Here is a 24,647-nt window from a genome sequence, read left to right as displayed (position 1 = left end):
GGAAGTGAGTAAGCTCCGCACCAGCCAAGATTACTCATGCAGATTTGCAAGTCATGATTACAATGCAACACTACCGACTTACAGGTTTATTCCACTTCTACTAGGAGGCAATTCCCATTTAAAAAGTCACGTAATATTCTGCTTGGCGCACTCAGAAGAGCCTCACCTGGCTTTTACTTATTTATTTTAAAAAGTAAGATACTGAGACCCACGTGAAATTTTTCTGAGCATTACCATAGAAGAAATAACATGTTCCAAAAATTGCATGTGAAGAGACAAAATCTTTTTTCTTTTACATCTACATCTCTACATTTAAGGGAACGCATTGCTCATGAAATGTACCAGAATACAGTCTTTGATGATTTACATTTTCAGGATAAGTATTTCAGAGACAACAGCAATTCATGTGTCTTCCCATTTCCTCCACCAAGCCTGAACTGCTTAATGTAGAGAGCAGATGAAAAAGAGGCAGCATGGGAAAGTATTTAACTAAAGCAAATGGCACAGAAAAAAAGGAAATTAAGAACTCCGCAAGCTCTCACAACGGATCAATCACAGCAGACTAGGAAGCTGAAGAGTCACAAATAAACCAGTGAAAGGTTTTAAATATCATCTGGATTTCTAGTAGAAATCATAGCCACATATCCCTGGGAGCTGGGGTAAGAGGAAGGAGAAGATTTCTGAAGGGAACAGAGAAAAGAAAATAGGTAATTTTACTGACTGTAACTACATATGTAGGTGTTATGATGGGAATTCTAGTTTTAATGGGATATAACATCTTCAGTTTCAGGGCCTTAGGTAATCACTGAAGGAGATTAGGAGGCAACTTTCACTGCTGGCTTTCTAACTGCCTTCTGGCACCGTCCTAAGCCCACCCAACGCCGGATCCTTCACAAGGCAGACTAACCAAGAAGATGGGCCACTGCTGCCGAGTCCCTGGGGCACCTCCTGCACCTCCTGCTCCAGCCCCAGGATGACCCACTGATGAATCACTGCCGTGAGTACAACTTTTCCACCAGTAATGAAAAACAAATAGTAATAAAAATTAGAAAACAAGACTGACAAGGACATATTCAGTATTAGCTATTGGCATGTTTTGGTTTCAGTCAAAAAATAATTTTTAAGCCTTTGAGAGTAGAAAAGTTTGCTTGGAAAGCGGCCTGTTTCCTTTATTTTCCCTGCAATTCTCACCACTCTATTTAAAACCATCCATCCAAACACGAGGTATTCTCAGAGGCACTATTGATAAAAGACTGCACAGAAGCCAAGCACCACAAGCAGCTATTTTTAATTATCCAAACTGCGCGCTGGAAACATGCACAGCTTCACAAGCGAACTTGAGGTCAGAGGGGGAAGCTGGGGTTAAAAATAAAAAAAAAATGAAAAAAAATCACAGCAACAGGATACATGCTACGAAATATTTCCCCATGGAAACCCCCTGTCTGGCCCACGACTGTATATCAGGCCAGGTGAAACATTTTGGGCCACACTGCAAATGAAGATAAAACATGCTGGCATCTGTGTGACAGACATGGCCACAAATAAATCAAGCAATAAACAGCCCAGCATGCTATTTCTGGCTTCCTGCCTCTTTTTTGTCACATTAGGGTAAAAAGTTGCATTCAAAGACCACAAGTGACTCCGCAACACGAAGCCTCCCAGCACCCCCCACCATCTTGGCAGAAAAGCAGGACAAATTCAAGTGTCTGAAGGGATTATGGGATAACAGGGAAGCCTGCTAACAAAAGCAGACAGCCGCTGTGGCTTAAGGAAGCAGAATGAACACCCCAACATCTTCCTCCTAGCTCAGCGCAGGGGTTTTGCAATTCCAGTGCTTGGCCTAAGACGACACCCCGACAGCTACTGATTTTTTCCTGCCCCAACTCTCCCTGCTCTCTCTCTCCTCCTGGGTCACAAGCAAACCTCAACAAGTTTTTGTGCTGCTTCTCACCTAGTAACATCTAGCAGAGAATTAAAACCTCAGAGCCAGGCCTTTGCCATGTTATAGAGTGCCTGGCACTGTGGTGCTGCTTAGAGCTGCCAGGCACAAGCAGCAGTGTACAAGGGACATACCTGGACGTGCTGCCCCAGCTCACACTCATCGCTTTCCCCCAGCAGACCCGTACGTCCATGGGTTCTTCTGGCTGCAAATACCATCAGAGAAAGTGGTGTTCTGCACCATAATAAACTTTGAGCACTAAATGAACCCTGTTTAAAATATTTTTCTAAGCCAATCCATACAGATTTATAGGCAATCTCAACTCAGGCAAGTGTGGTAGGTCCCCTCTACCACTTTGGGCAGCTGTGACACTTCAAGGTGGCCTGGCTGCTTTGCAAGGAAACAAGATAAAATGCTTAATAAGTAATGCTTATGCTTTATACCAAAATTTCGATCCATTAATCCAGCGGTGGCTCACAAAGGCTGGCAAGAATATTGGCATTTCCATTTTAAGCAACGATGCTCAGAGAGGTTAAGCAATTTGTCCAACGTCTCATAAAAATGCAGCTGCAGCCAAGGCCAGACCAATTTCTGAAAAGCAGCAACCCATAGACACCTCGCCTCCATTCCCCGAAGGCTCTGCCATCGCATCACAACTGTTCCTACTCCGTTTGTGTGCCACTTCTTCCAGCAGCCATCAGACACACTGTGAGCAGCTTACACCTCTACAGCTCATGGTACACACTGCTACTTAGCACCTTCCTCCGGGCTGCAGGACAGTGAGTTATACCTCCATCAATCCTGCCCACTTGTGTGCACACTCAGAGTCCTGTTGATTTTTCTCATTGATTACACGGACACATTGTGATTTTGTGAACAGAGCCCAGAGCAGCAGAGAGTCAACTGCTTCACATCTCAGGTCAATGACGCAGATCCTAAATCCTGCTGGGGGGTTTACCTGCAGCAGCCATATCCAGCAGGAGGGTTTGGTGCCAAGCTGACTTCTTAAGCCCTATCTGAATGTGTAGAGAGAATTTCAGAGGTTGCACTTCTGGTGACTTAGTGAAAGCATCAAAGCTTGGGGCTAGGAAAACATGCAAAAGACCGGATAGAGTCACATGTTGGATCGGCTCACCAGAAGCTCATGAACAGATTTGTTTCCTCTAAGGCCACAGACTGGCTGCAAGCTACTCAGAAGCCAGTTGTCTTTGGCTATTTTTAGGGCTGGGCGTCCAGATTTTCTTTAGGAAATGCATGTCAATCTTCAGCAATGTCAATAAAAGAACTAATCTTTGCAGAATATCCAGACTGTGACAGCCCTGCACGTGGACGTCTGACACCAGCACCATTTCTGTCAGCGAGCACGTTTCAGCACGACAGACACCAGGAAACCCCAGCACGGAGTTAACAGCCCCCCTAGATGGAGCCTAGAAGTGGGCCAAGCTGCAAACACTGCTACTAACCTGCTCATTTCTGCAGAGCCAAACTAAGACCTACAGGTTGAATTACCAGGGCCTCTGTGTCAGATTCAAATACAGCTGGATTTTCTGTTCAGTGAGCGCACTGCACTCACTAAAAGCACTTGCAGCATCTGAAAAGCTGAACTTAGCATAAGCAGGCAGGATTCCCAGGCAGCTGTTGCAGAATAACCTGTGGTCTCCAAAGAATAAGTCCCATTATTTTAATGCTTCTCCTTCCCACAGAGATGGTCAGTTTTTTGACTGCTCTTTTTAAAAAAAGTATTGCTCAACCAAGAGCAAAACAATTCATCTCCTCAGAATTTGGGCATGAAGCCGAAGCAGCAGGAAGCAGCCACACACACATTCCTTCCCAAAGGGAAATACAAGAAGTAGGGTTCAAAGGATCTTGAAGTGCCCCTCTTTCAAACTGCTGCCCCAAGGAAGGATCAAATCTACCTGAGCCACTCTTGATTGAAGTTTGTTTGTTCCTAAAAAGTTCCAGTGACAGACACTGCCCCTAAACAGTTCATACCGTGATCTGTTGCCACCATTAGACATAAAAACTATATCTCCTTAACCAAAAGTTTGAATTCTTAGTCCTTATCTTGTTGTAATTCATCTGAAAGAAGCTCCAGGAGTGGGAAGGGGCATGTCTGTCCTATGAAAGCGAGGACCAGGCAGGCCTCCAGCACTCCGTTACCAACTGCAGCACCACGGAGAGCAGACTGTGCGTGTCTCATCTGTGCAAGGGAGAAACAGCTTGAGGAATTCAGATTGCCATGAGGAAATCCAGATCAACAGCGTCAAAGAAAATAAAAGAAACTGGACCTTGACAATGGAATACAGAAGTGGAAGTGAACTTGAACAAGCCACAAGCCAAACTTGAGCCCTGGGGGAAACGGCACCAATTTCACCGCCTGGGCAAAGCCTCTGCTGCCTAAGGGGTGTCCCTGACACGGAGCCTGAGCCTCAAGGCAAACGCTCCGGGATTAAGGCCAGAAAGTTGCTCAACCTCAGCATGAACAAAAGCAAGTCTGGATCTCCTCACAGCAGCCTGACGACCACATTTCAGGGATAACCCGAATTTCATCTAAATGTACATTAAAAAACCTACTATGAAGATAAAATACAGAAGAAATCAGAGGAAGGACAACATCTGTGGATTACAGAAAAATGAACGAGGGATATCCACATCAACATGAAAACCAATTAATATCCCAAACCAAAATCTCATTGCCTTCCTCTGATTCTGAACTGTGCTTTTATAGCAACCTTAAGCCCCAAGTTTATCCATCCACTTCTCCATAACACAGAGCAGCAATGTAAGCAATAAATCTGCTCCCACTGGTAAACTACCAGCTACCTGCTTATCCCTGGGATTTCTGCATTGATTCCCACTCTGCAGAGTGCAACCAACTGCACCTACAAAACAGGCTCAATGTTTCATTATTCTAGGACTGTGAGCATCGATAGGTCTCTCATTTTGGACGTATCTTTCCTGTGAAAAAATGGATGTATGGAGCCAGGATCCTCAGTGACACGCTACCAGCACCTCTATTTGCAGTATGTTATTCCTCCACTAGATGTCTGCATTAGGGATCTGTAACTTACCCCTGGTACTGGCAGGGACAAAGCTGGAGCTCCAGTTTGAAGCCAGGTTTGTTGGTAGCCTGGTGTACCTTAAAGACATAAGGCCACTGTGATCATGCTGTTTTCCTGTCAGTTCCACCTCCTGCTAACATCCACTAATCAAACCAGCTGATTAATTTCAATCAAGTCTGAAAACAAAGCAGAGGTCTCAAAGATGATTATCGTTATAGGAACTTCATTAAGATTATACGAGTGGCAGCCTGTGTGAAAAAGCTCTGAATTAGCATCCTCACTGATGGAAAGCAAATCTCAGCCTGTACACACCTCCTCTTTGGTGGCAGTCAGCAGCACATGAGAAGGAGCGCAGAAACCCAGACAATACCTTTTTAAATTTTATGAAATGGGAGAGATCTTCTCAGTGTTCATCTGTGAAAGATTTTTACATTTCAGACACGGCTCAGAGACTCCAAAAAATGGCAATTGTATATGGCCAAATTTGAAACATTTAAAATTAAACTAAGCAGAAATATAAAAACCAATAAAAAACAATAAGTAGCCTGAAATATTGCTACTCTGACTTTGGGTTTGTTTATGAGAATGCTTTAAAAAACACACTCGTTAGCCATAATTAGTGGCAGTAGTGTCACGGATTGTTTATGCTTTTCAGGTACTCATCTCAGAAAAATATTGTACAGAAGGCAATTAGATGAGGCACCAGATCAAAGGTTTGTACGATTTACTCCAAAATACAAAAAGTCAAATGGAAGAGAAATCCATCAAAAATCCTAAAAGCAGGCTTGCTGAGTGATGGTAAGCAGCTACGTTCCCAAGTTGTAAGAGCCTTAAAGTTTTGTGAGACTTTTCTGCCTCCAAGTAAAAAAGAAAGTGGACTGTCCTAGTGGGTACTAAAATATTACAGTGCCCCTTACAAGGTCTTCCCACTGTTGCTAGCAGAAGGGAGCAGTGCTCTATTCCCTCACTGCCTGACAGCAGCATAGGGGAAGCACCGTCACACTTTGGTTTTGGACAGTTCATCCAGCAGCCCTGATGCACAGCCCTGAGAAGATATGAGAAGAATTTGGAAGGGTTCCGTGGAAAGAAGCAAGGGAAAATTGCAAAGGATTTTGAACTTCACCCACAACAGAAATTGCATATGTACAGCAACCTTCTACTGTATTTATTGCTTTCTCTGATGGATCACTGCATAAACTATGAAGGTAATTGAGAGGAAGGAATCGAACCTTTCTGTGCATCAGGCACGAGAAGAATTCATCCTGTACTGAGCGTGAGAGGAAAGTCACTCAGCTGAGTTTGGCAGCATGTTGTTAGGACGTCTTTCTAATTACTGCAGCATTCAGAGAAAAATGTGCAACTCAAACATGACTCTGCCAAAAGTGATAGGAAAATTAAAGGCCTCAGAAGAGTGCGATGACAAAGCAACTCCTGGAGAAAGGAAAAAAAATTCTCTGACCAGGATTTTGCAGGGACTTAGATTTCAGGTGACTCTTAAAATGGTGACTAGTGCAAAATCAGCATTAATTGTGAAAACTAACTAGCTTCTCTGTGATTTCATTCTATACCTGCCAAGCAAAAAAAAAAAAATATTGATTGAGTGTGCTGCAAGTTTTATTTACATAAAGATCTGATTGCTTGGTTCGTTATTATGCAAAGCAGAGAGAGGGAAAGCTCTTTCAGCAGGCATCTGAAAAAATCACATCTAAAAATAACATTATGCTTTGGCTTTCCTTGTAAAATGCCTGAGAGTGCATGTTTCTCTCTTCAGTGGTTACCGTGAAATGAACGAACTATGCTGAGGAAGTCCCTGCAATTTCCACTAACTTATAACTGGAGAGGAGTTTGCTCTGTAGAGGAAGATAACTGAGCCCAATTCAGCAGCTGGAAAATAGAAACAAGAAACTACTGTCCTTTCCTTATTTCCAGTTCAAAGCACACACCTCCAAAAGTCTTCTACTGAATCATTTTGAATGTGTAGCATTTTTCTTCCCATATATGCACTCCTGTGAAGTTTTGAAAGCTTTTATTTTTTCCAGTGCTGTGCCGCCAGTTCCTTCCTTGAAGCTATTGTTGTTTCTCACAGCAAATCTTTTTGAAGTTGTAAAAATAAATGAGTGTGCTGTATTGGACTAGTGCCAGAAGGAATGACATTGCAAAGTCACTTTTGAAAGAGACCTGTCACCTCTGAAGTGGAAGCAAATTGGTAGCTTTTGAAAGGCTGATCACCTGCCTAAGCTCTTGTCTCTGAAAAAAAAAAAACAAAACACAGGCATAACAGAAAAAATAAGGAGGGAAAGCACGTCTGCACATAATTTTATCTGTTCAGTAAAAATCAGATGCAGCTTTTTGATATAAAAAAAAACAACACACAACTCCATTTAATAGCTTTTTCCATTTAATGCTTTTCAAAAGCAAAATGCTGCACTTTTAAGAACAGCGACACTGGGAGAAGCGTACAGCCTTGTGTGATGTGATAAAACTGAGCAAAATGACATCTCCAGACCAAAAAGTTCCATGAAGAACATTCTGTATTTTATCAGTCCTGGGTCACTCTTAGCTTACTTCCACATTCACAATTCATAGCCTTGTTCCTATCTGGCTATTTACAATATCCATTTCTTTCCCCAACAGCCAGCGTGGCACAACAGAATGCAATTCTGATAATGGGGTAATTCCACTTTCCCTGTTTTGTTGTTCTTGTTTGTTTTTATTGCTAATCCTCAGGAGAATGGAGTGCAAGTCTTCACCGTCATTATTTCTTTGCAAACACTTCTGCCCATTTTGACAAGCCACAACACGTTTCAGAGCAAAGTAAAAATTCAGCATTAAGCAGCTGAAATAAATTCCTGGGAGCAGAACTGTTGCTTTCTAAAGCTCTTCGTGAAGCACTTGCTGATTAAATCTGGTATGAGATCTTGATGTCCTCACTGGATACAGAAAGACTGTTCAGGAATCTGCAGTTCTCCTACATAAAAAGAAAACAAGTGCACCCAGGAGTAAATCTTTGCAGCCAGAAACAGCCAGGCGTACTGCAGTGCAGGCTTCCAGAACATCTGCTCTACAAACCTAATTATCCCTCCTTGTACAGATGCAAAAGCCATCTGAAACGCTGGCACCTGAGACACAGAGATGATTTTAAGTCCCTTTAAAATAGGCTTTAAAAATAATACATACCAAAACGCCCTGCAGAAACATTTCCGTAAGCTGACGTGCATTCTGCAAGTCAACAAGAACCCATTCCAGTTCCGTGTCCCATCAGGTAAGTCACAGTCCCCCAGCGATCCCGTAAGGGCTGTTTGCTCTCACCGTTCTTTAGACTTGGTTCTCAGTGGACTGATAAGAAACTACAGTACCACAATCTACTTCACTGCAGTCAGCTTCTCAGAAATTTTGCGGATCCTTTTGAGACCAGAGTGTAACAGCTTCATTTAGTCTTAACCTGCAGTAGAAATACTCAAGCCCTAAAATCCAGGTAAGAATATTTCCAGAGGGAAACGTTAAATTAAGCTCACCTTCTAACAGCTACAAGGGCACTGGTCCAGCTATTGGTGGCCCTTTTCTTTTCAGATTCCTTCTGGAGATTAAATTACAGTAAGTGAAATTTGACAGAAGAAAAGTTTTAGACGGGTTTATTTATACAAATGGGGCAGACAAGTGTATATAGATGAGGCTGAGATATGTGGCTGTGCAAGAGCAGACAGCTTAAATCATTTAAGAAATGGTATCCGCAAATCTCTTTCCTCAAGTGAAGACATCGTTCTCTTTGTCTCCGAGGATCTCTCATCTCACTGCTCTGAATTTGCGCTAACAGTCAAGTGGCAAGCTGCCAAATTATTCACAGTTGGCTAGAAGCATGGTCACCTACAAGCTAATTGATGCCACAAAACTTCCCTCCAGGATGCCATCTGGGTTGCATTCAATATTCTTACTGGATTCAAAAGCCCGTCCCTCTAAACTTGAAAGCTGCTTCTCTTGACCAAATGCCAGTTTGCTGATTTTGTTTGCAAGCACACACATTAAAGCTAAATAGCAATACCAAGCTCCGAACTCCACTCTTTTGACCATAGATGGACTGGATTACTTTACTAAAATAAAGACAAACCATTTCCCCATCTCCCAAGTGCATAAACTGGGGAAATGAGAGCTGAAGGGGCTTCTCTGTGCTAACCTAGGAAGGGACCAATATAAACTAAAAAGGCATTTTATACCAAGTCCCTGCCCTTGCCTGAATAAATAGATCACATTTAAAAAGAGCTAAGATCCCAGTATCTCTCGATGGCTATAATGAGACTTCTGGCTTTCATTTCAAAAAGTAGGCCATCTACTGAATAACCGAAGTATCACTTTTGGGGCCTAGCTGCCCCACTAAGTCACACAGGAACACGGGTGCTTTTATTTTCCTATTGCTACTTCTTGCAGCAGAAATGCACCTTGCTGACACCTGGTCACATCCTTCCAGTTCTCTGTGCTGGCAGCTGTACTTCTCTGCGTGCAAAGCCAGTGCCCCAGGAAACAGCAACACTAAATCAATGCAGAGGTCTCCTGCTCTCCTGTTGAACATCTGCTGCTCAGCAAGTTTCCGTGTGCGTTTTGTCACCCCATCAAACTCCGTTGTGAGATGGGGAAAGCCGCTCACCTCTACAGCACTGACAACTGGGATCAAGCTGGCACCACCTGATGCTGACAGGGAGCTGCCAACCCCAACGAATTGGTGAGGTCTACATGATGGAGAAATGCACCGTCGCAGTTACTGCCAGCGATCCGAGGCCAAGGAACAAACTGCCTGAGCACAAACAGCTCTTCGTTTCCAGATGAGGACTTCCCTCGATGACATTTGAAGATAAAAGCTTACAGCTTTTTTGGCAGAGGAGGGAAAAGCCTGCCACAGAGCCTGTTAAAACAGGGTCACGTTTTGTCAAGCTTTCAGCCTGCCTTTTCTATCACATCCTCCTTCTGCTCTTTGTAGGTTCTCCACGCTGGGCATGTTTCCTCAACCAGCATCACAAACTCCGTTTATTAAAACCACAAAGTTCAGATGTGGCTGAGTTTCCAGCTGGCTCACTAAGCCCTGCATATGGGTCTCATTCTTAGCCCTGCTGACATTTTATTTCTCTTCAGGCTTCCTTGTCTTCCAGTGCCAGGCAAGTTTACGCTACAAGCACTCTGCGCAGGGACAAAGACTGTTCCAGAGGAGAACAGCTGACACAGTTCTCCAAAGCCCCCAAATCCCACAGCTCGAGCTGCTTTGTATCCCTTCAGCAGGCCTGGATCTCACCACGTGTTCCCCCAGAACATGGCCCCTGAACACCGTCCCCAGAAGGGCTGCAAGAAGCCTTCCTGAGCAACATCCCCTAACACCAGGATCCTTCCAAGAGCAGTACAGTTTTACCCTCCAGCCGCTTTCCTGGAAAAGCTTTGCAGTACAATAGATTTGGCAGGGCTGAACCGCTGTTACCTCCTCTTCACGTGGAGGAGAGGCAGAATGCTGGAACACGCAGAGGCAGTTCATTTGGTTCGCTTATTCCGACTTAACGCTGTTTGAGCAGAAGTCAGACCTGGCAAAAGCTCATCAAAACAAATCTCCATCAAGTTCACACACATACGCAAGTGCACATCAGGGACAGAAATGCAGAAACATTTGGCAACCCTGCCTGGCCACATACCGTGGCCAAACTAAAACTCTACTATTCTGGAAGTGTTTTTGTATTTTCACACTACAGGAAAATGCTATTAATATTAGCAGGGGAATGGGAACTGAAAAAGCAGGATGGAGGTTACAACACTGATGTGACAACGCTGTAGAAGTTTACAATGACTCACTAAATACCCACACGGAGACAATAAACTTGTTCTGAACTCACCAAGAGATCTGTGGTGCAATTTGATAGCCTGCAGCTTAGCAGGAGAAGCAGCCTCTCCAAATGGCTCAGGGCTGGGTTTCTTGGGGTTTTTTTTTGGGCTTTGTGTGCATGTGTCAGTTGAAAATATTGTGCAACATCTAAAGCAGAACATGAACTTCAAGTGTTTCCATAAGCAAGTGGATTAAAGCAGTAATACTGGGGTCTTCCCATCCATAGCCAGGCCAGGATTCAAGACTGGCAGGAAGTACAAGGAGCTTTGCCTGGGGTACTCAACTGACGGGGTGATAGGAGCACAGCCTGCACACCACTTCGTGGGACTCTTTTCTCAGCAAAGCCACATGAAGCTGCCTCCTTTCAACCCTTCTGTGCCCGCAGCAGTAGATTTTGCAGCTAGATGCCAACCCCCGCAGAGCTCTGCTGGCAGGAGGTCAGGCCTGTGCTATGAAGCCACAGGGCTGAGGTGTTAGCCAGCGATGTGAACTAACAGAGCGGCATTTCTTTAGACTTCTGCAGAGGCAAGACCAGGCTGAGCCATCCCGCAGACAAAATGTTTTCTTTTTCAAGTCTTGGTATCAGGGAACGGTACCGTCTGTAGACTAAAGCAGTAAGAAAACCCCGCCAAATGGCACAATTAATTAGAGCAGAACATACAGCAAGTATCTTCGCCAAATCCCAAGGTACTTCTGCTTGAGTATTTTGATTGCTAACACTTCAGAATGAGATGAGATCCTGGACCTTCCAAGTCCTACTCAATGAGAAACAAACCTCTCTCTGTCTCTCCCCCTCTCTCAGAGGTAAGAAGTATGAATCTTTTCTCCTTTCCCTGTATCAATGGGAATTTGTCCAATGTCAGACAGCGAAACTTGCAAAACCCTTATAGGTCAAACTGCTGTAAAAATCTCTGCTCTTATAAGAGCAGAGTAAAAAACAACACGCTAACAGATAGTCCCCAGCTGGTTACCATACAAAAATGACATTTACAGGTGCCCTTTTCCTATGGTAAAGGTCAAGCTGATGCACCAAAAGCCTCTTCCATAGGAAATTCACCCCCAGACAGTTCAAGCAGAGATGACATGAGCTCTCATGTATACCACAGTCACAAAAACAGGCTTTTTTTTTTTTTTTTTTTTTTTTATAAAGAAAAGCTTTTGGGAATTTCAGTTTCTTGTTCTAGGTCTCATCAGGCCTGTTCTTTCCCTTAAGAAACCTAATCCCACGCTTCATCAGAAATAAGTAGCGGGGAGAAAACACTACTCAGAAACAATACAGCAGATTCTGCCCTAAACCAGTCCTTGAATATGCTTCTAATGCCACAATCAAAGTCGCACTCCACAGAAAGAAAAAAAATCTGGTAGGAAGTAAACGGCACATATTAGGTCCTGTACTCAGCTGCCTTCCTCCCCACTCTGTGGTTTTCACTGCCAGATAAGTATCTTTTTTATGCCCTAAAATTAACCCTGTGATATGGTAATGAAGCCAGCACAACGAGGTATAGAAAAGGAACCTCTGCGAGCAACAAAAATCACTGTCCAAACCTTATTATTATGGACATCCCTTTGACAGCTATCCAGCTTGCAGAGAGAAGGAAGGAAAAAACTGCCTTTAAAAATGGTATTTCAGTTTCAGGTTTTTTTGAAACACTCCTTAGTGTGCTAAGCATGCACATGTGAAGCTGCCAGGGCACTGGCCCTATAAACAGAGGGCTCCAGATAGCCCAGCACAAACCTGACTCTTGCTGCAGGAATGCTGCACTTCCCGTGGTGCTGAATATCTCAGTCCTGACCTTGAAAGCTGGAAGATCAGAACAGCTCAGTGACAGGTAATGTCTTTTGTTCTGTGAACACACATCCTCCAGGTTATCATTTGCCAAGGCACTTCACAGTATGCCCAATGATTTGGTGTCCAGCTGCCCTCGACTCAATTGGAGTCAGCAGTAAACGTGTGAAGCTCCCCATCGACTCCTGTCTCCAGCAATGTCACCCTAAACGGTACTGCCTCAACCTCACTTTTTTTCTCAAAGTTTAAAAATAATGTATAAAAAAAAAAACTAAATGCATCCAGGCAGGGTGAGCAGCATTTGCACAGGAGCCATTAATCCTTTCTACAACTATTTGCACAAAATCAGGCTGCCAGCGTTCACATAATTTTGTGCATAATCAAATGTGAAGAAATGCCTGCTGCTCTCAGCCAAGCTCTGCAGTTTCCTTCGCTACCTGAGCGAGAGAAGGTGTTGGTAAAGGCTCTGTGCATTGCTGCTGAGGATGCACTCTGGGAAGCAGGGCCATGAGAATTAATGGCTAAACTCACACGGCAGGACTTGAAGGAAAAGGACTCCAGCAGAGCAATGAGAGGTTGACTGCAAGCCTGGGAGAGGCTCCACAGCATTCAGGCACATGCTCATCTACAGCCACAAAGAAAAATTAACTATTGTTTATCAACACCCTCTAGAAAAGAGTACCTGGATTTATATCACAGGCCCCAGGATTTCTCTCCCACTCCATACTCCCACTCTTTGCAGTGCCATGCCAGCATCAGTCCCTCCGGTAGCAAACTGGACAGATGTGATTCTTTTCAGCACCTGACAACACAGTTCCTCAAACCTTATTTAATTTCAGGAACCAACATGCACTGTCCCCTTGGGCAAATACACTTACCATATTTTTTTTAAATTGTAGAAAATCCTCTGTTGAAGAGCTCTCTTATAAAAGGGAACTGAAATCAGCCAGCAAAGGGCAATTCCTTGAAGTTAGGCATGTAAGTTCAGTACGCCAATGTGATGCTGGCAGAGACTGCTGCACAGCTTCCCTTTGAAACTAGTGATCATCCAGCACAGAACTCTTCTCATATAAGTCACTCCTAAAGAATAGAACAAGCCCAAAGGGACCACCTAGTAGCACCCAGCTTATGTAAATGCTGTCACTGGTATGAGTCCAGCCATACTTACCACACTAGCAGAAACAAGTTTCATTGTGCAAACTTCAGATCGATTCAAGGCAAATGCTATCATTGTTTTACACAGGAAAGGAAAAAGGAAAAGATAGGCAGCAATAAAATACTTAATAGTGAATTAAACTTCCCTATTCATCCTGGTTCTTGCCAGCCAAGGATATGTTACAAAGAACTCATTAAGGCAAGGGTGCAGCAGTGATAAATTACTGCAATTGCTAGTGGTTAGGTAGCAGCAAGGTGTGGGCACAGAGGTAAAGGAGGCCAGGAGAGGCAGCGTCCCCACATGAAACAGAAAACATTCTGAGCAATAAAAAACCTGCCATGAGCAGTCTCAAAATCAGGGCTTCTGACCAGCTCAAGAAGTGGCTGCACTGCTGCCCACCTGTATACAGGCTGTGCTCTGTTACTCTTTAGGATACGTTAGAACGTACGAGAAGAAAGAAGTCTACTTTTAAAACCAAAGCAAGTACCATGTTCATTCTCAGATGCTCATGTTTGCTGTGTGTCTTTGATAGGAAATACAGGCAGCAGTCCCTCCGAAGCATTTCTTGCATTTGACTCGCCACTAAAATTTTGAAAGTGAGTTACCTACATTGAGGTTTTTCTGAATATTTGACAAACTGCACACAACAAAAGCAAAGGCTAAGCCTTTGAACAGTCCTTTAATCCAAGGAACACGATTATCTGTGCAAAACAATGTGATAATGGACCAGAAAACAAGAAATTGGGAACATTCTTCATGAGTCACTGGTGTTCACAATGAGTTGCTGAATCACTCCACAGCCTTGGGCAAAGGATAACTTTAAGCACCACTTTTCGCTTCCATAAGATAATGCTTAGTCCACTTGTATGAAGATTTAGAGAAAGCTCCATTGCTAACCAGCCATCAGATGACAAATGTGTAATGAGCATAACGCCACTACGCTAATATGAATAGAAGCACGTAGTTACAGAGAAAGGAGGTATAATTCTTGGCCTATATCAGTCAGCAAAGACATTAGTTATCAAAGAAACTGGGGCATTCCTCTCTCTCAGCAAGTAGCTGCATAGCTGCCATCGTGATCCAGGAGAAGACTACGGGAACAGTTGCAAGTTTACATCTGAAACAGACATCACCTGCCACCTGTTTTTCTACTCAGCACAAGCATATTCACTACTCCTGCTAATTCTGATTTTTATGCTTTTTAACTACTCCCTGGATCATGCTAAGTAGCATCAGGTCTGGGCAGAACAGGTCCAGCAAATCCAGCAAGGCTTACTGGTATACGTTCACTGCTAAATCAGCAAACCATGCAGCTGCTGTGTTAGGAGACCCATGCAAAACACCTGGAAATCTTATTCATCTAGATCAGCTAAAATAGAAAAAGCCTGAAAAGCCAAAGAAATTAATTTCATTAACTTTAAACACAGACAAAGATGGCAAAGCAAAGATAGACAGAAAGCCTGCACTGCGTAACGCACCGCTGAACGCAGACTTGGGATTGAAAGAAACTTTTCATTCACCCTCTGAAATCAAGTAAAATATCACCTCCATGCACACTGTAACACCTTTTGTGTCTCTAGGAAGGAAGCGTGAAGAAGTATGAAACAAGGCCAGCTAAAATACAAAACAAGTTTAAAACCTGGAATTGGAGCAGTTACTCAAATAAGGGAAAAAGTAGAGTTTAGAGATTACTGTCAGTTGTACACAACAATCACTTTCTTAAATTGATGAAACTGTGCTGGGCTATTTGGAAACAGACAAGCATCTAAAACAACATAACGTATCCAAATTTAATGAAAATAAACAGATTTCCATCTTTTCAGTGTATTTAAATGCACCCTCTTCCCTCCCCCCTTCAATGTTTGGTAAGTAAAAGAAATTCCATCCACAGAAGCTACAGAAACCAAGCTAGAAGCCCAGAAAAGAAAAAGAAACTTACAGCAGGCAAAATTCTCACCCAGGACGGACAAGGTTCTGCAGCACTAATGAATCAGATTTTAAATTAGATATCTATCTTTGCAAAGAAAAAGTAATCAGAGCACAGACAGCAGTTGCCAAAAAGAGCCCTTCTGGTTCCGCAAGTACAGGACTGTGCTCCTGCTGCCATGGAAACTGAGCCCCGGCTGCTCTGGTCCTGGTGCAGTGCCACACATGCTCTCAAGCATTTAAAAGATACTAATAATGCAAAAATATTACCGATAGATCAGAGACAGAGCGTCTTCTCTAAGAAAAAAATCTGGCAGCAAAGTTCACTTCCCATGGCTACAGCCCAAAGGCTACTTGCCTTACTGTAAGGCAATTGTAAATCCCGTTATCTCCTGCTTCCTAACTCTGCTCGGTGCTGCCTGTAAGGGTACCCTGCCTGCCAGGCCTCAGCTTAGCCTGAAAAAGGCAGGAAGCCTGGAGGGAAAGTTGGAATACTCCCCCAGTTTGACAGGTACCCCCGCAGTGAGCAATGCAGTTGGGTGTGTTTAGCACTGCACTGGTAGGGAGGAGACCTCACGGTCACTCTTGGCTCTGCTGTCAGCTTCTTGTAGGACCCTGAGGAACCCCAATGCCAGCTCCTGTCAGCAGGACAGCCCCTACACCATCCACTCACCTCATCATGAGGAGGACACAGGGCTGCCAGCTCAGGCTTAGCTCCCAGGGAAAAGTCACGTCCCTGCCAGAAGCAGAACTGCGTGCCGTCGGGGCATTATTAGGGCATGACACAGAGAGATCAGAGCTGGAGCTCTAATCCCCCTTTTAAAGTCTTCCAGCTTCTCTGGGTTGGAAACCTGGTTCTTGATAACATTTCAGTTTGGATGGGCTTAGGTTTATTTTTCAGCTAGCTCGCAGCATTATTATAACTTTTAAAATCTAATCAGTTTGTTATCTCTTGAATTTCAGATGGAATTCTTCACACAGCAGAAAATCTGCATTAATTATTTCACAGGGCCTTTTACCCCCTCTATTTCCCTTGTGGCTAGCTAAATACTCGTAATTTTATCAGGAAACGGAGTTAGAAAAAATCACACTCGACATTTTTAACATTTCCTGCACAAGTGCTGTAAAACAGCAGAGGCTTCCCTTTGGCTAGAACCAGCTGTCTGCACTCACAGCAGAGCGCGCTGGAACAGGCAGCCTGCTTTCCTACCAAGGACATGCCACCGCGCAGGGAAACAAGCAGCAACACAAATCTTCATCCCCGTCACTCAAACTCGGTTCACTGATTTGTTTTCCTGGGCAAAGCAAAGAAAGGAAAACTGACATCTTACGGCATTTGTAAGGCATGCGATGGCACGGGAAGGCAGAACTCAGCAGTAACATGTGCTGGCAACGTTTTGGGAATTAGCAGGGAAAGCCTGGGGAGAGGAAAAAAGGCTATCAGAGATGTTGGATGCGAACAGTGCAAGGATGAGGACGATCTCATGCCAAATCGAGTCCACTACGAACACATCTTCAAGAGCACATTTGTAGTCTCAGTGGCACACCGAATACACGGCAAATCTGCCAGTGAATTAAAAAAGTTGGTGCCATTAGAAAAGCTAGCTGCAGCAAAAGCTGGGTGTCTGCTCTATTAGAAACAGATGAGCAGATCAATAGCTGTCAGACGTTGTCAAGCCTTAAACTTCAAGCCTCAAGCATTTAACGTCCCTTTACAGAGACAATGGAGTCAAGAAACATCTTCTCTAGTCCTGCCAATCTGAGTCCAGGTGTGTCAGATTAACGTGTTCACCAACATGTTCCACTTGGTTCCTCCAGACTCATCCTTGGCATTTGTTCACTTCAATTCATCTCTAAACATCCTCTGCTGAATATGAAATTATCCCAAGCAGCTTCCATTCCAACAGCAATCAATAAGAAATCACATCGCAGACGCGTGCTAATCCTGGGTCTGTAACACCACAGACAAAGAGAGCTGGTCTACATTGACTTTTGTTTCATCTTTTTATACATTAAAACGCTCTGGGTGAAGCTTGCCTACCCTGGTTCAAAATGTAGAATATTTTTATATCCTCTGAAATGAGAGCTCTGAGCTCTTTGATAAACAAACCAAGTCACTGTCAGTTCTGACTGCACTTTCATCATTTCCTTCTTGAACTTAATCATTATTTTCAATCTTCTCATTCTCCTTGACCTCAGGAAAGCTTTTCAGATCTCGGCTCTTCCCGTAACAGTAGCTAGAGCTATTCATGTGCTTTCTTGGCATAGCACAGCAGCAGTCCATAAAATCAATTTCTCTTCCCTCTGTAACCATAATGCCCCCAGTTCCCATGCCCCCAAGTTCCCTCTTCCAGTCCTATCTCCATTTCTTTCCCAGACCTTGAGTGGGAATGATGGAGAAGCACCATGGCCGGGAAAGAAGCTGCACCTAGAGTTAGTAACACTCCCCAAGCATACGTGCCAGGAGGTAAGGAAAAGCAGAAGGACACACTTGTTTCACACTTGGACTTAATGCTTGATTTTCTACATAAAGGATGAAAAGAGGAAGGAACACAGAAACAAAAAAAATAAGCAGGTTGGGTTTCTCAGAATAGACAACGAGAATATAATGAAGAAAAGAAGATAAATGAGTGACAATACTCACCACATTACACAAGAAATCAATAAACTAGTTCAAACACCAGCTCACACACCCACACAGTACAAACCAGGGCAGCCGAGCCACAGGAAGACACGCAAGCAAACGTGTCCTGCCTCTCTGCATCACTCTTCCCAGTGCTCCCCGTTTTGGGATGAGCACGCAAGCTGGCCACCAACCCAGTTATCTGTCACCTACATAATCAAGAGCATATGATTGTGCATATGTCAAGGCAACCTAAAATTCTCCACATGCTGATGTATGATATATATATATATACATATATATAAATATAAAAGAGAGACACACATCTCTGGAGTAACATACTGCAATTACTCAGAATAGAGAATAATGTCTCAACGCTGAACTTGAAGAAAAATTGGAGCAATAGACAATGGAGATCAAAAAAATCACAATGTTTGTGGCAATTGGGACTACCTGCTGTCTTACCTTGTCCCATGCCAACACCTGCGAGCGTGGCACACCGTTACACTCAGGATGTATTTAACTCTTCACGGGATCCAGATTTCAGTTCGCAAATAGGCTTTTAATATATTTTTATTCCCAAATTCCAGCTTTAATGAAATTTGAGCTGAAAAGCAAGAAAAATAATACCACAATGCCTCCTGGGCTTCCGCATAGGCAGCAGGAGTCAAACTGCACACTCCCTGCACACAAAGCCAGCCGGAGAGCAGGAGCCTTTCCTCCTCTGGAGAGCGAGGCAAGAAGGACTCAGCTCTGCAGTCACATTCTGTGGGGCCCCAAGGCAGGGCACGGGCTGAGGTAGGGGGAAGTTTGCTGATGCTCCAAAGTGTTTGCCCTCAATTCCAGGCATGTAAGAACAGCCTTGAAATCAGTGACTCCCTTTGGACTGTCTCATACCTTTGGCAGCCTCAGTCCTGCCCAGTATAAAACATCCCTGTGAACAGCAGTAGCAGAAAGCAACAACAGAGAAAGTATCCCAATACAAAGAAGGAAAATGGAGCTTTGAGAGACATATAGTAAGTAATTCTGCATTTGGATGTGTCCCCCTGCAGGCAGATTACTACAAAGCTGAAGCGGCCTCACAGCTTGTTTCGTTTTTAGGGAACTGGTTAAGCTACTACTTGCTTTTTGCGGCTATATTCTTTGCCATACTGAAGGCTTATCAACAGTGAAATGTTTAAATAGAGGAAGAGCTTTATGTATTTCTGCAACATACACAAATTAGTATCTCCTCCTTCTTGTTAACACTTCCAGACAAATGAACTCTGTCTCCTTTCTCCCTGACGGCTTTCTTTGCTACCAGAAATTGTTTCCTTATACTTCCTGTGAGGCAGCAGCTATATTCATACTTGCTACCTGCATCTATTTGGTCTTTCTTTTGCCCTTCCCTAACAGGCACGGCACTTTCTGTAATCCTTATTTTCCTGCTCTTCTCTAAATTCCCAGCAATTTATTTCCATACTGCAAGAATCATCTGTTTGTTACGGTGGCCCTTTGACTGCTTTAAATCACCAGCACTACTAAAAGGACTTAATTTGATGGTGTAACACTGAAATATTCAGTATGAAATACGAAGCATGTGCACACCTGATACTTGCTCAAATGAAGAAAACCAAAAGATTCCTTCCAATAGAAAGAAGGCACAAAATTTCAACTGTAGAGAAAAGCTGCCTCTTGAAGCATGCTGAAATGGTAAAGATCATTTAAAGTGATACACAATCCAGTCTGCTATGGAATGTGCACCTTACCAGGCTGAACAAGGGATGATGGTCCAAATCCTGTTTCTGACATTCACTTAGTTTCTAGTGCCTGCTCTCACCAGTGAACTACGTGGCCAGAGAGCTTGTAGCTTCTTCCTCCATTAGCAACAGCAGTTAAAAATCAAGGAATTTTATTTTATTTTTAAACGAAGAAAAAAAAAATTAATTCATACTGTATTAGTCATTTCCCACAAGTTAAAACCTTGAAAGTCAACTGCTACATACCAGTAAAGAATTTGGCCCCATAAGAAGAAGGCTGTTGAGCAACCTTGGATAAACTTAGCACACCGCTCAAAGCAGTGAGCTGCTCTGCGTAAGAGTTACAGCGAGCATTGATCACACGTCAGTTCCTGAGCTGGCTGTGCTCAGGCCCGCACGGGCCTAGGTAGGTAACTCGAACGACCAACCACGGCAGAAAAGAGCTACTGAACAGAAAGCACATTCCCAGGCGATGATACGGAATGATTGCCAACATATTCTCCTTCTAGTCTAAGTCTCCTTTAAAAAAAGCCAATATTATAACAACAGAGTTCTCAAGGATTAAAAATAACACCACCAAAACAACAACGGCAGCCTACGTGAGGACAGCTTGCAGCAGGGAGCACACACAGTGCTGCAAGGCTGCCAACCCCGTTTGCCCATGAACAAAATACAATTTTTTTTTATCTCCTTCCAGAACTGTTTAAGGTATTTTCAGTTACAAACTCTTCCAGCATATACAGACTGTCTACATACAAGGACAAGCATGTTTCACAAACTGGTTGTTAACGCACATGAAGACCATCCTGTCTGTTCAGAGGGCAAGGATGTACACGAACAGCAGTGAGCTACAAATACATGGACACGTTGATAACAAATGTTATCAGCTCCAGAAAACGCATCAGCAAGTAATTACAGGGGTTATCACGCACCACATCAGTACTTGGCACCAGCAGGCTACCTGCGTTTTCATTTCGCTCTGTCACCGCTCCAGCATGCTGAGTTTTCCAGGACAATTTCATCCCGAGCGTATGTCCATAAAATAGTTTCTAAATGAATAGCAACGACAGAGGTGGCATCTAGCAACAAAACCACGTGGCACATATTCTTTCATACAGCGAGTATAACTCTAAACATTACATATGCTGAGAACTGCTATACGTTTTTAATGAAAGAACGTTTCTGAAACAAAGTGAGAAAAATGCTTGTAAAAATACTTCTTTAACCAGTCTGAACAATTGCAACTGCAAAGTCTCTCTCTATGTATACAAACTAAATGAACAGTCCACGAGTAATTTCTGCAGTATGTTCCTCAATCACTACTAACAAATGCCAAATTCAGATTAAAGCAAAGAACACTTCCTGATGTCTCTGCATCCAAAATTTCCCTTTCCTAACATTAAAAAGCCACCATTCTACTACAATCTAGCCACTTTATTTTTACCACCCTCAAAAGAACAGTAAACACCCTCTGAAGCAAAACCAGATAGATGCAATCATTGACCTAACCATCCTGACACAGCCCAATTCACGTAGAGCAGATGTTCAATGGGACTGTTTTACACTCTGTCTTCTGACACGATTAAAAAGAAGATGACAAGGAAAAAGAAGAAGATCACAAAGAAACAACAGCCCGGGTACAGGTTCCAACTGACTCACTCATGCTAGGCAAGAAGCTCAGGCCACAAACCTTAAGTGGCACTGAATGTGGAGCGCAGGGTGCAGAATCTGTTCCTCGAGATGCTCCCCCAGCCGTCATCCCTACATCTGAAACAGCAGCTCCCAAAGCACAGCCCACCTGCAGCTCACCAGGCCTCTGTATAACAGTACCCAGAGCGGCTTTTAACCAGAAGACTTCAAGAAGACCAGGGTCAGCCTGCTCTGAGGCTGCTGGCAGTCCCACAGTTACTGTCTCTCTCTGGAAACTCATACACTTCTGAGAAACTATTCTCAGGTACAACTACACACAAGTCCAAGCTAGTTCCCAGTCAGCCGTGGCCTCCCCGAGCCTCTTGCAATCTTAAAAATTCCAAGTCTGAGATGCAGTAATAAAATTCCCACATCAATCATGTTTATATCTGTACTAAATAACGCTGCTGAATCACTCATATCATAAACGTATGCATGTGTAAAGCCTGTCAAGTCCTGTGAATACAAAAGCACCAGATATAAATGTTATACTCACTGACTTACTATTACAACATCAAGTCTCATATGAGCAAGAGCTTGGGAATTCCTGCTCTCCATGAACTAATTTATTCAGAATTCACTGCGAGACAGGTGTACCAGTGAAGCTGCTAACAGGACAGTCACACACTGGAGAACACATAACTAGTGACTCTTTCTTTTCTTGATATGTTCCTGTGGTCCACTAACTTTCAAGAGTTCAGTGAATTACAACCTGACAGTTGTTTCATGTCTACTACCCTACAAAGATAATTTGAGAGATAAGCAGTGCCTGCTGTAATATTTGCAACTTAAAGAGAATTATCTTTAAACTGGAGTTTTAAGACTTAGGGTGCATAACTTTTCACAGATGCTTCTCACACTACAGGGTTGACACACATTGTCCTAGGCTGTCAGAAGCTCTAATTAAGCAAAATAAGACAGCGGTAATAACGGCACAACCCTGCAAAGCACCCAGAGTTTGCTGAGTGCCACGCACACACACCAGGGTGACACCACAGGGGAAGGCAAGACTGCCACCTGTCCAGGCCAGGAAGTACAGATCTCCTTGCTCCTTCTTCCCTCACGTTACCGAGGAACCAGGCAGCGCTGTGTGGCCGCGGAGCCAAGCAGCCTGCTTGCTGCCCCCCTTCCCCTCACCACGGCCACAAATACCTATAAAACCCCAAACCACGCAGCAGCCCCGCACCTTGCAGGAAAGCGGCTTTCCCGGGAGGACCAGTAGCGGTCCCAGGGGGGTCGCCCACCCCCCAGCTCCCGTGCCATGCCCCAGGCAGGGCTGCTGCTGGCGGCGGGGGCCGAGCCCCCCGGGGCGGGCAGCGAGGGGCGCTGCAGGAGGGGGCCCGGCCGGGCGCGCCACGGCGGGGCCGCGTCACGGATCTGCTGCTGCCGGCAGCCAATCAGCGCCGGAGCCGGGGCCGGCGCGACTTCATTCATTCATTCATAAAAAAGAGGCGCTGGGAGCGGCGCCCTTCCGGGCCCCCCCGGCACTCACGGCAATCCGCCTCGTCGCTGTTATCCGAGCAGTCGTCGTCCTCGTCGCATTTCCAGATGGCGGGGATGCAGCGCTCGTTCCGGCACTGGAACTGGTCCTCCTCGCACTCCTTGACGCCGCCTGCGAGACACGGGGCCGCGCCTGGGTCAGCGGGGAGAGCTCCGACACCGGGAGCATTCCGGGGCCGCTCCGACACCGGGCAGGGCCCCGGGGACCGGCGGGGGCCGGAGCCGGGACCGGGCTCGCCAGGGCTGAGCGGCTCGGGGCGAGCAGCGGGAGCACGGCGGAGCCGCTTTGTGCGCGGATGGAAGGGGCCGTTCCCGAGCTCCCCCGCGTCGATTTAGAGGCACGGGATGACAGGGGAATGGTTGAATCCCGAACGCGAAAGACAAAGAAAAATTAAAAAGCGCACCGATGCTGGGACCGCCACGCGCCCGTTACCGGGGCGAAACGGCCGGGCACACGGGGATGGGGGGTGGCGGGCGCTCCCCGGAAAGGGTACCGACCTGATGAAGTTGAGGGCGGGGGGACGGGGCAAATCTGCTTTGCAGGCGCAGCGCTGCTTTGCCGAGCCGCAAATCCCTTCAGAGAGGGATTAAAGGTGGCAGCTCCCGTCAGCAGCGGCCGCGTTGCATTCCCCGCGAACGAGCGTGCACGGCCCCCGCTCCCTCCTCCGCAACCCCCACGAGCGGCGCTACCGGAGCTGCGCCCCCGACCCTCTCTCCCCCATCCCCTGGGGGAGCCCAGCCGAAGCGTGCGCTCCCCCGGGGGCCGCGCCGACCCCACCTTTGCCGAGGTGCAGCTTGAGCAGCAGCAGCTGCAGCAGCAGCAGCCGGGCGAGCGCAGGCCGGCACATGCTGCCCGCTCCCTCGGTGGCAGCGCGCCGTGTGCGGGTTGCGCGCAGCCGGCGCGCCGCTCTGCGCCCCGCCCCGCGCCGCCGCCAATGAGGCCACGCCCCTCGCCACGCCCCCTCCGCGCGCGCTGCCGCGCCGGCGCGCCCTGGTTTGCGCGCCACCACCCGCAGGGGGCGCGGGGTTCTGAGCTTCCCCCCGCGGTAACCGCGGCCCAAAGGGCACCGGCGGGGCTGGCACCGGGAGGCTGCGGGGAGCGGAGCGGGGCGGAGCGGGGGGGGTTTGCGGCAGGTTGGCGGAGCGGCTGTGGGGTGGGAGGAAGGAGGCCGGGGTGGCTGGGCTCGTGGGGTGGGTTACGGTAAGTGCCCAAAGCAAATGGATTGTTTGTAATGTGTTAGGGGAGTTTGCTCTGCTGTAAGTATGTCAAAATAAAGGTTCGTAAAGCTCGTTCCCGGCCTCCTTCTGTTTTCTGAAATATTTTAAATTATAAGTTGCTCCAGGATAGCAGTGGAGCTCTCCAGTACCAACCA

General features: G+C 45.5%; 1 protein-coding gene across 1 annotated transcript in view; it reads right to left on the bottom strand.

Moving 5' to 3' along the window:
* Nucleotides 1-24,122, bottom strand: part of LRP8 (LDL receptor related protein 8) — a 168,703-nt gene extending 144,581 nt beyond the window's left edge. Inside the window, exons 1-2 of the mRNA XM_032192232.1 lie at nucleotides 24,053-24,122; nucleotides 23,267-23,386 (exon numbers count right to left, since the gene is read on the bottom strand). Coding sequence (XP_032048123.1) covers nucleotides 23,267-23,386; nucleotides 24,053-24,122 — 190 coding nt within the window. The remainder of the gene's footprint in view (nucleotides 1-23,266; nucleotides 23,387-24,052) is intronic.
* Nucleotides 24,123-24,647: the final 525 nt, after the last annotated feature.

This window comes from Aythya fuligula, chromosome 8 (assembly GCF_009819795.1).
Source record: "Aythya fuligula isolate bAytFul2 chromosome 8, bAytFul2.pri, whole genome shotgun sequence".
Taxonomy (NCBI): Eukaryota; Metazoa; Chordata; class Aves; order Anseriformes; family Anatidae; genus Aythya; species Aythya fuligula.
The sequence above is the reverse complement of the archived record's forward strand: the minus strand, read 5'-3'. Positions and strand labels throughout refer to the sequence as shown.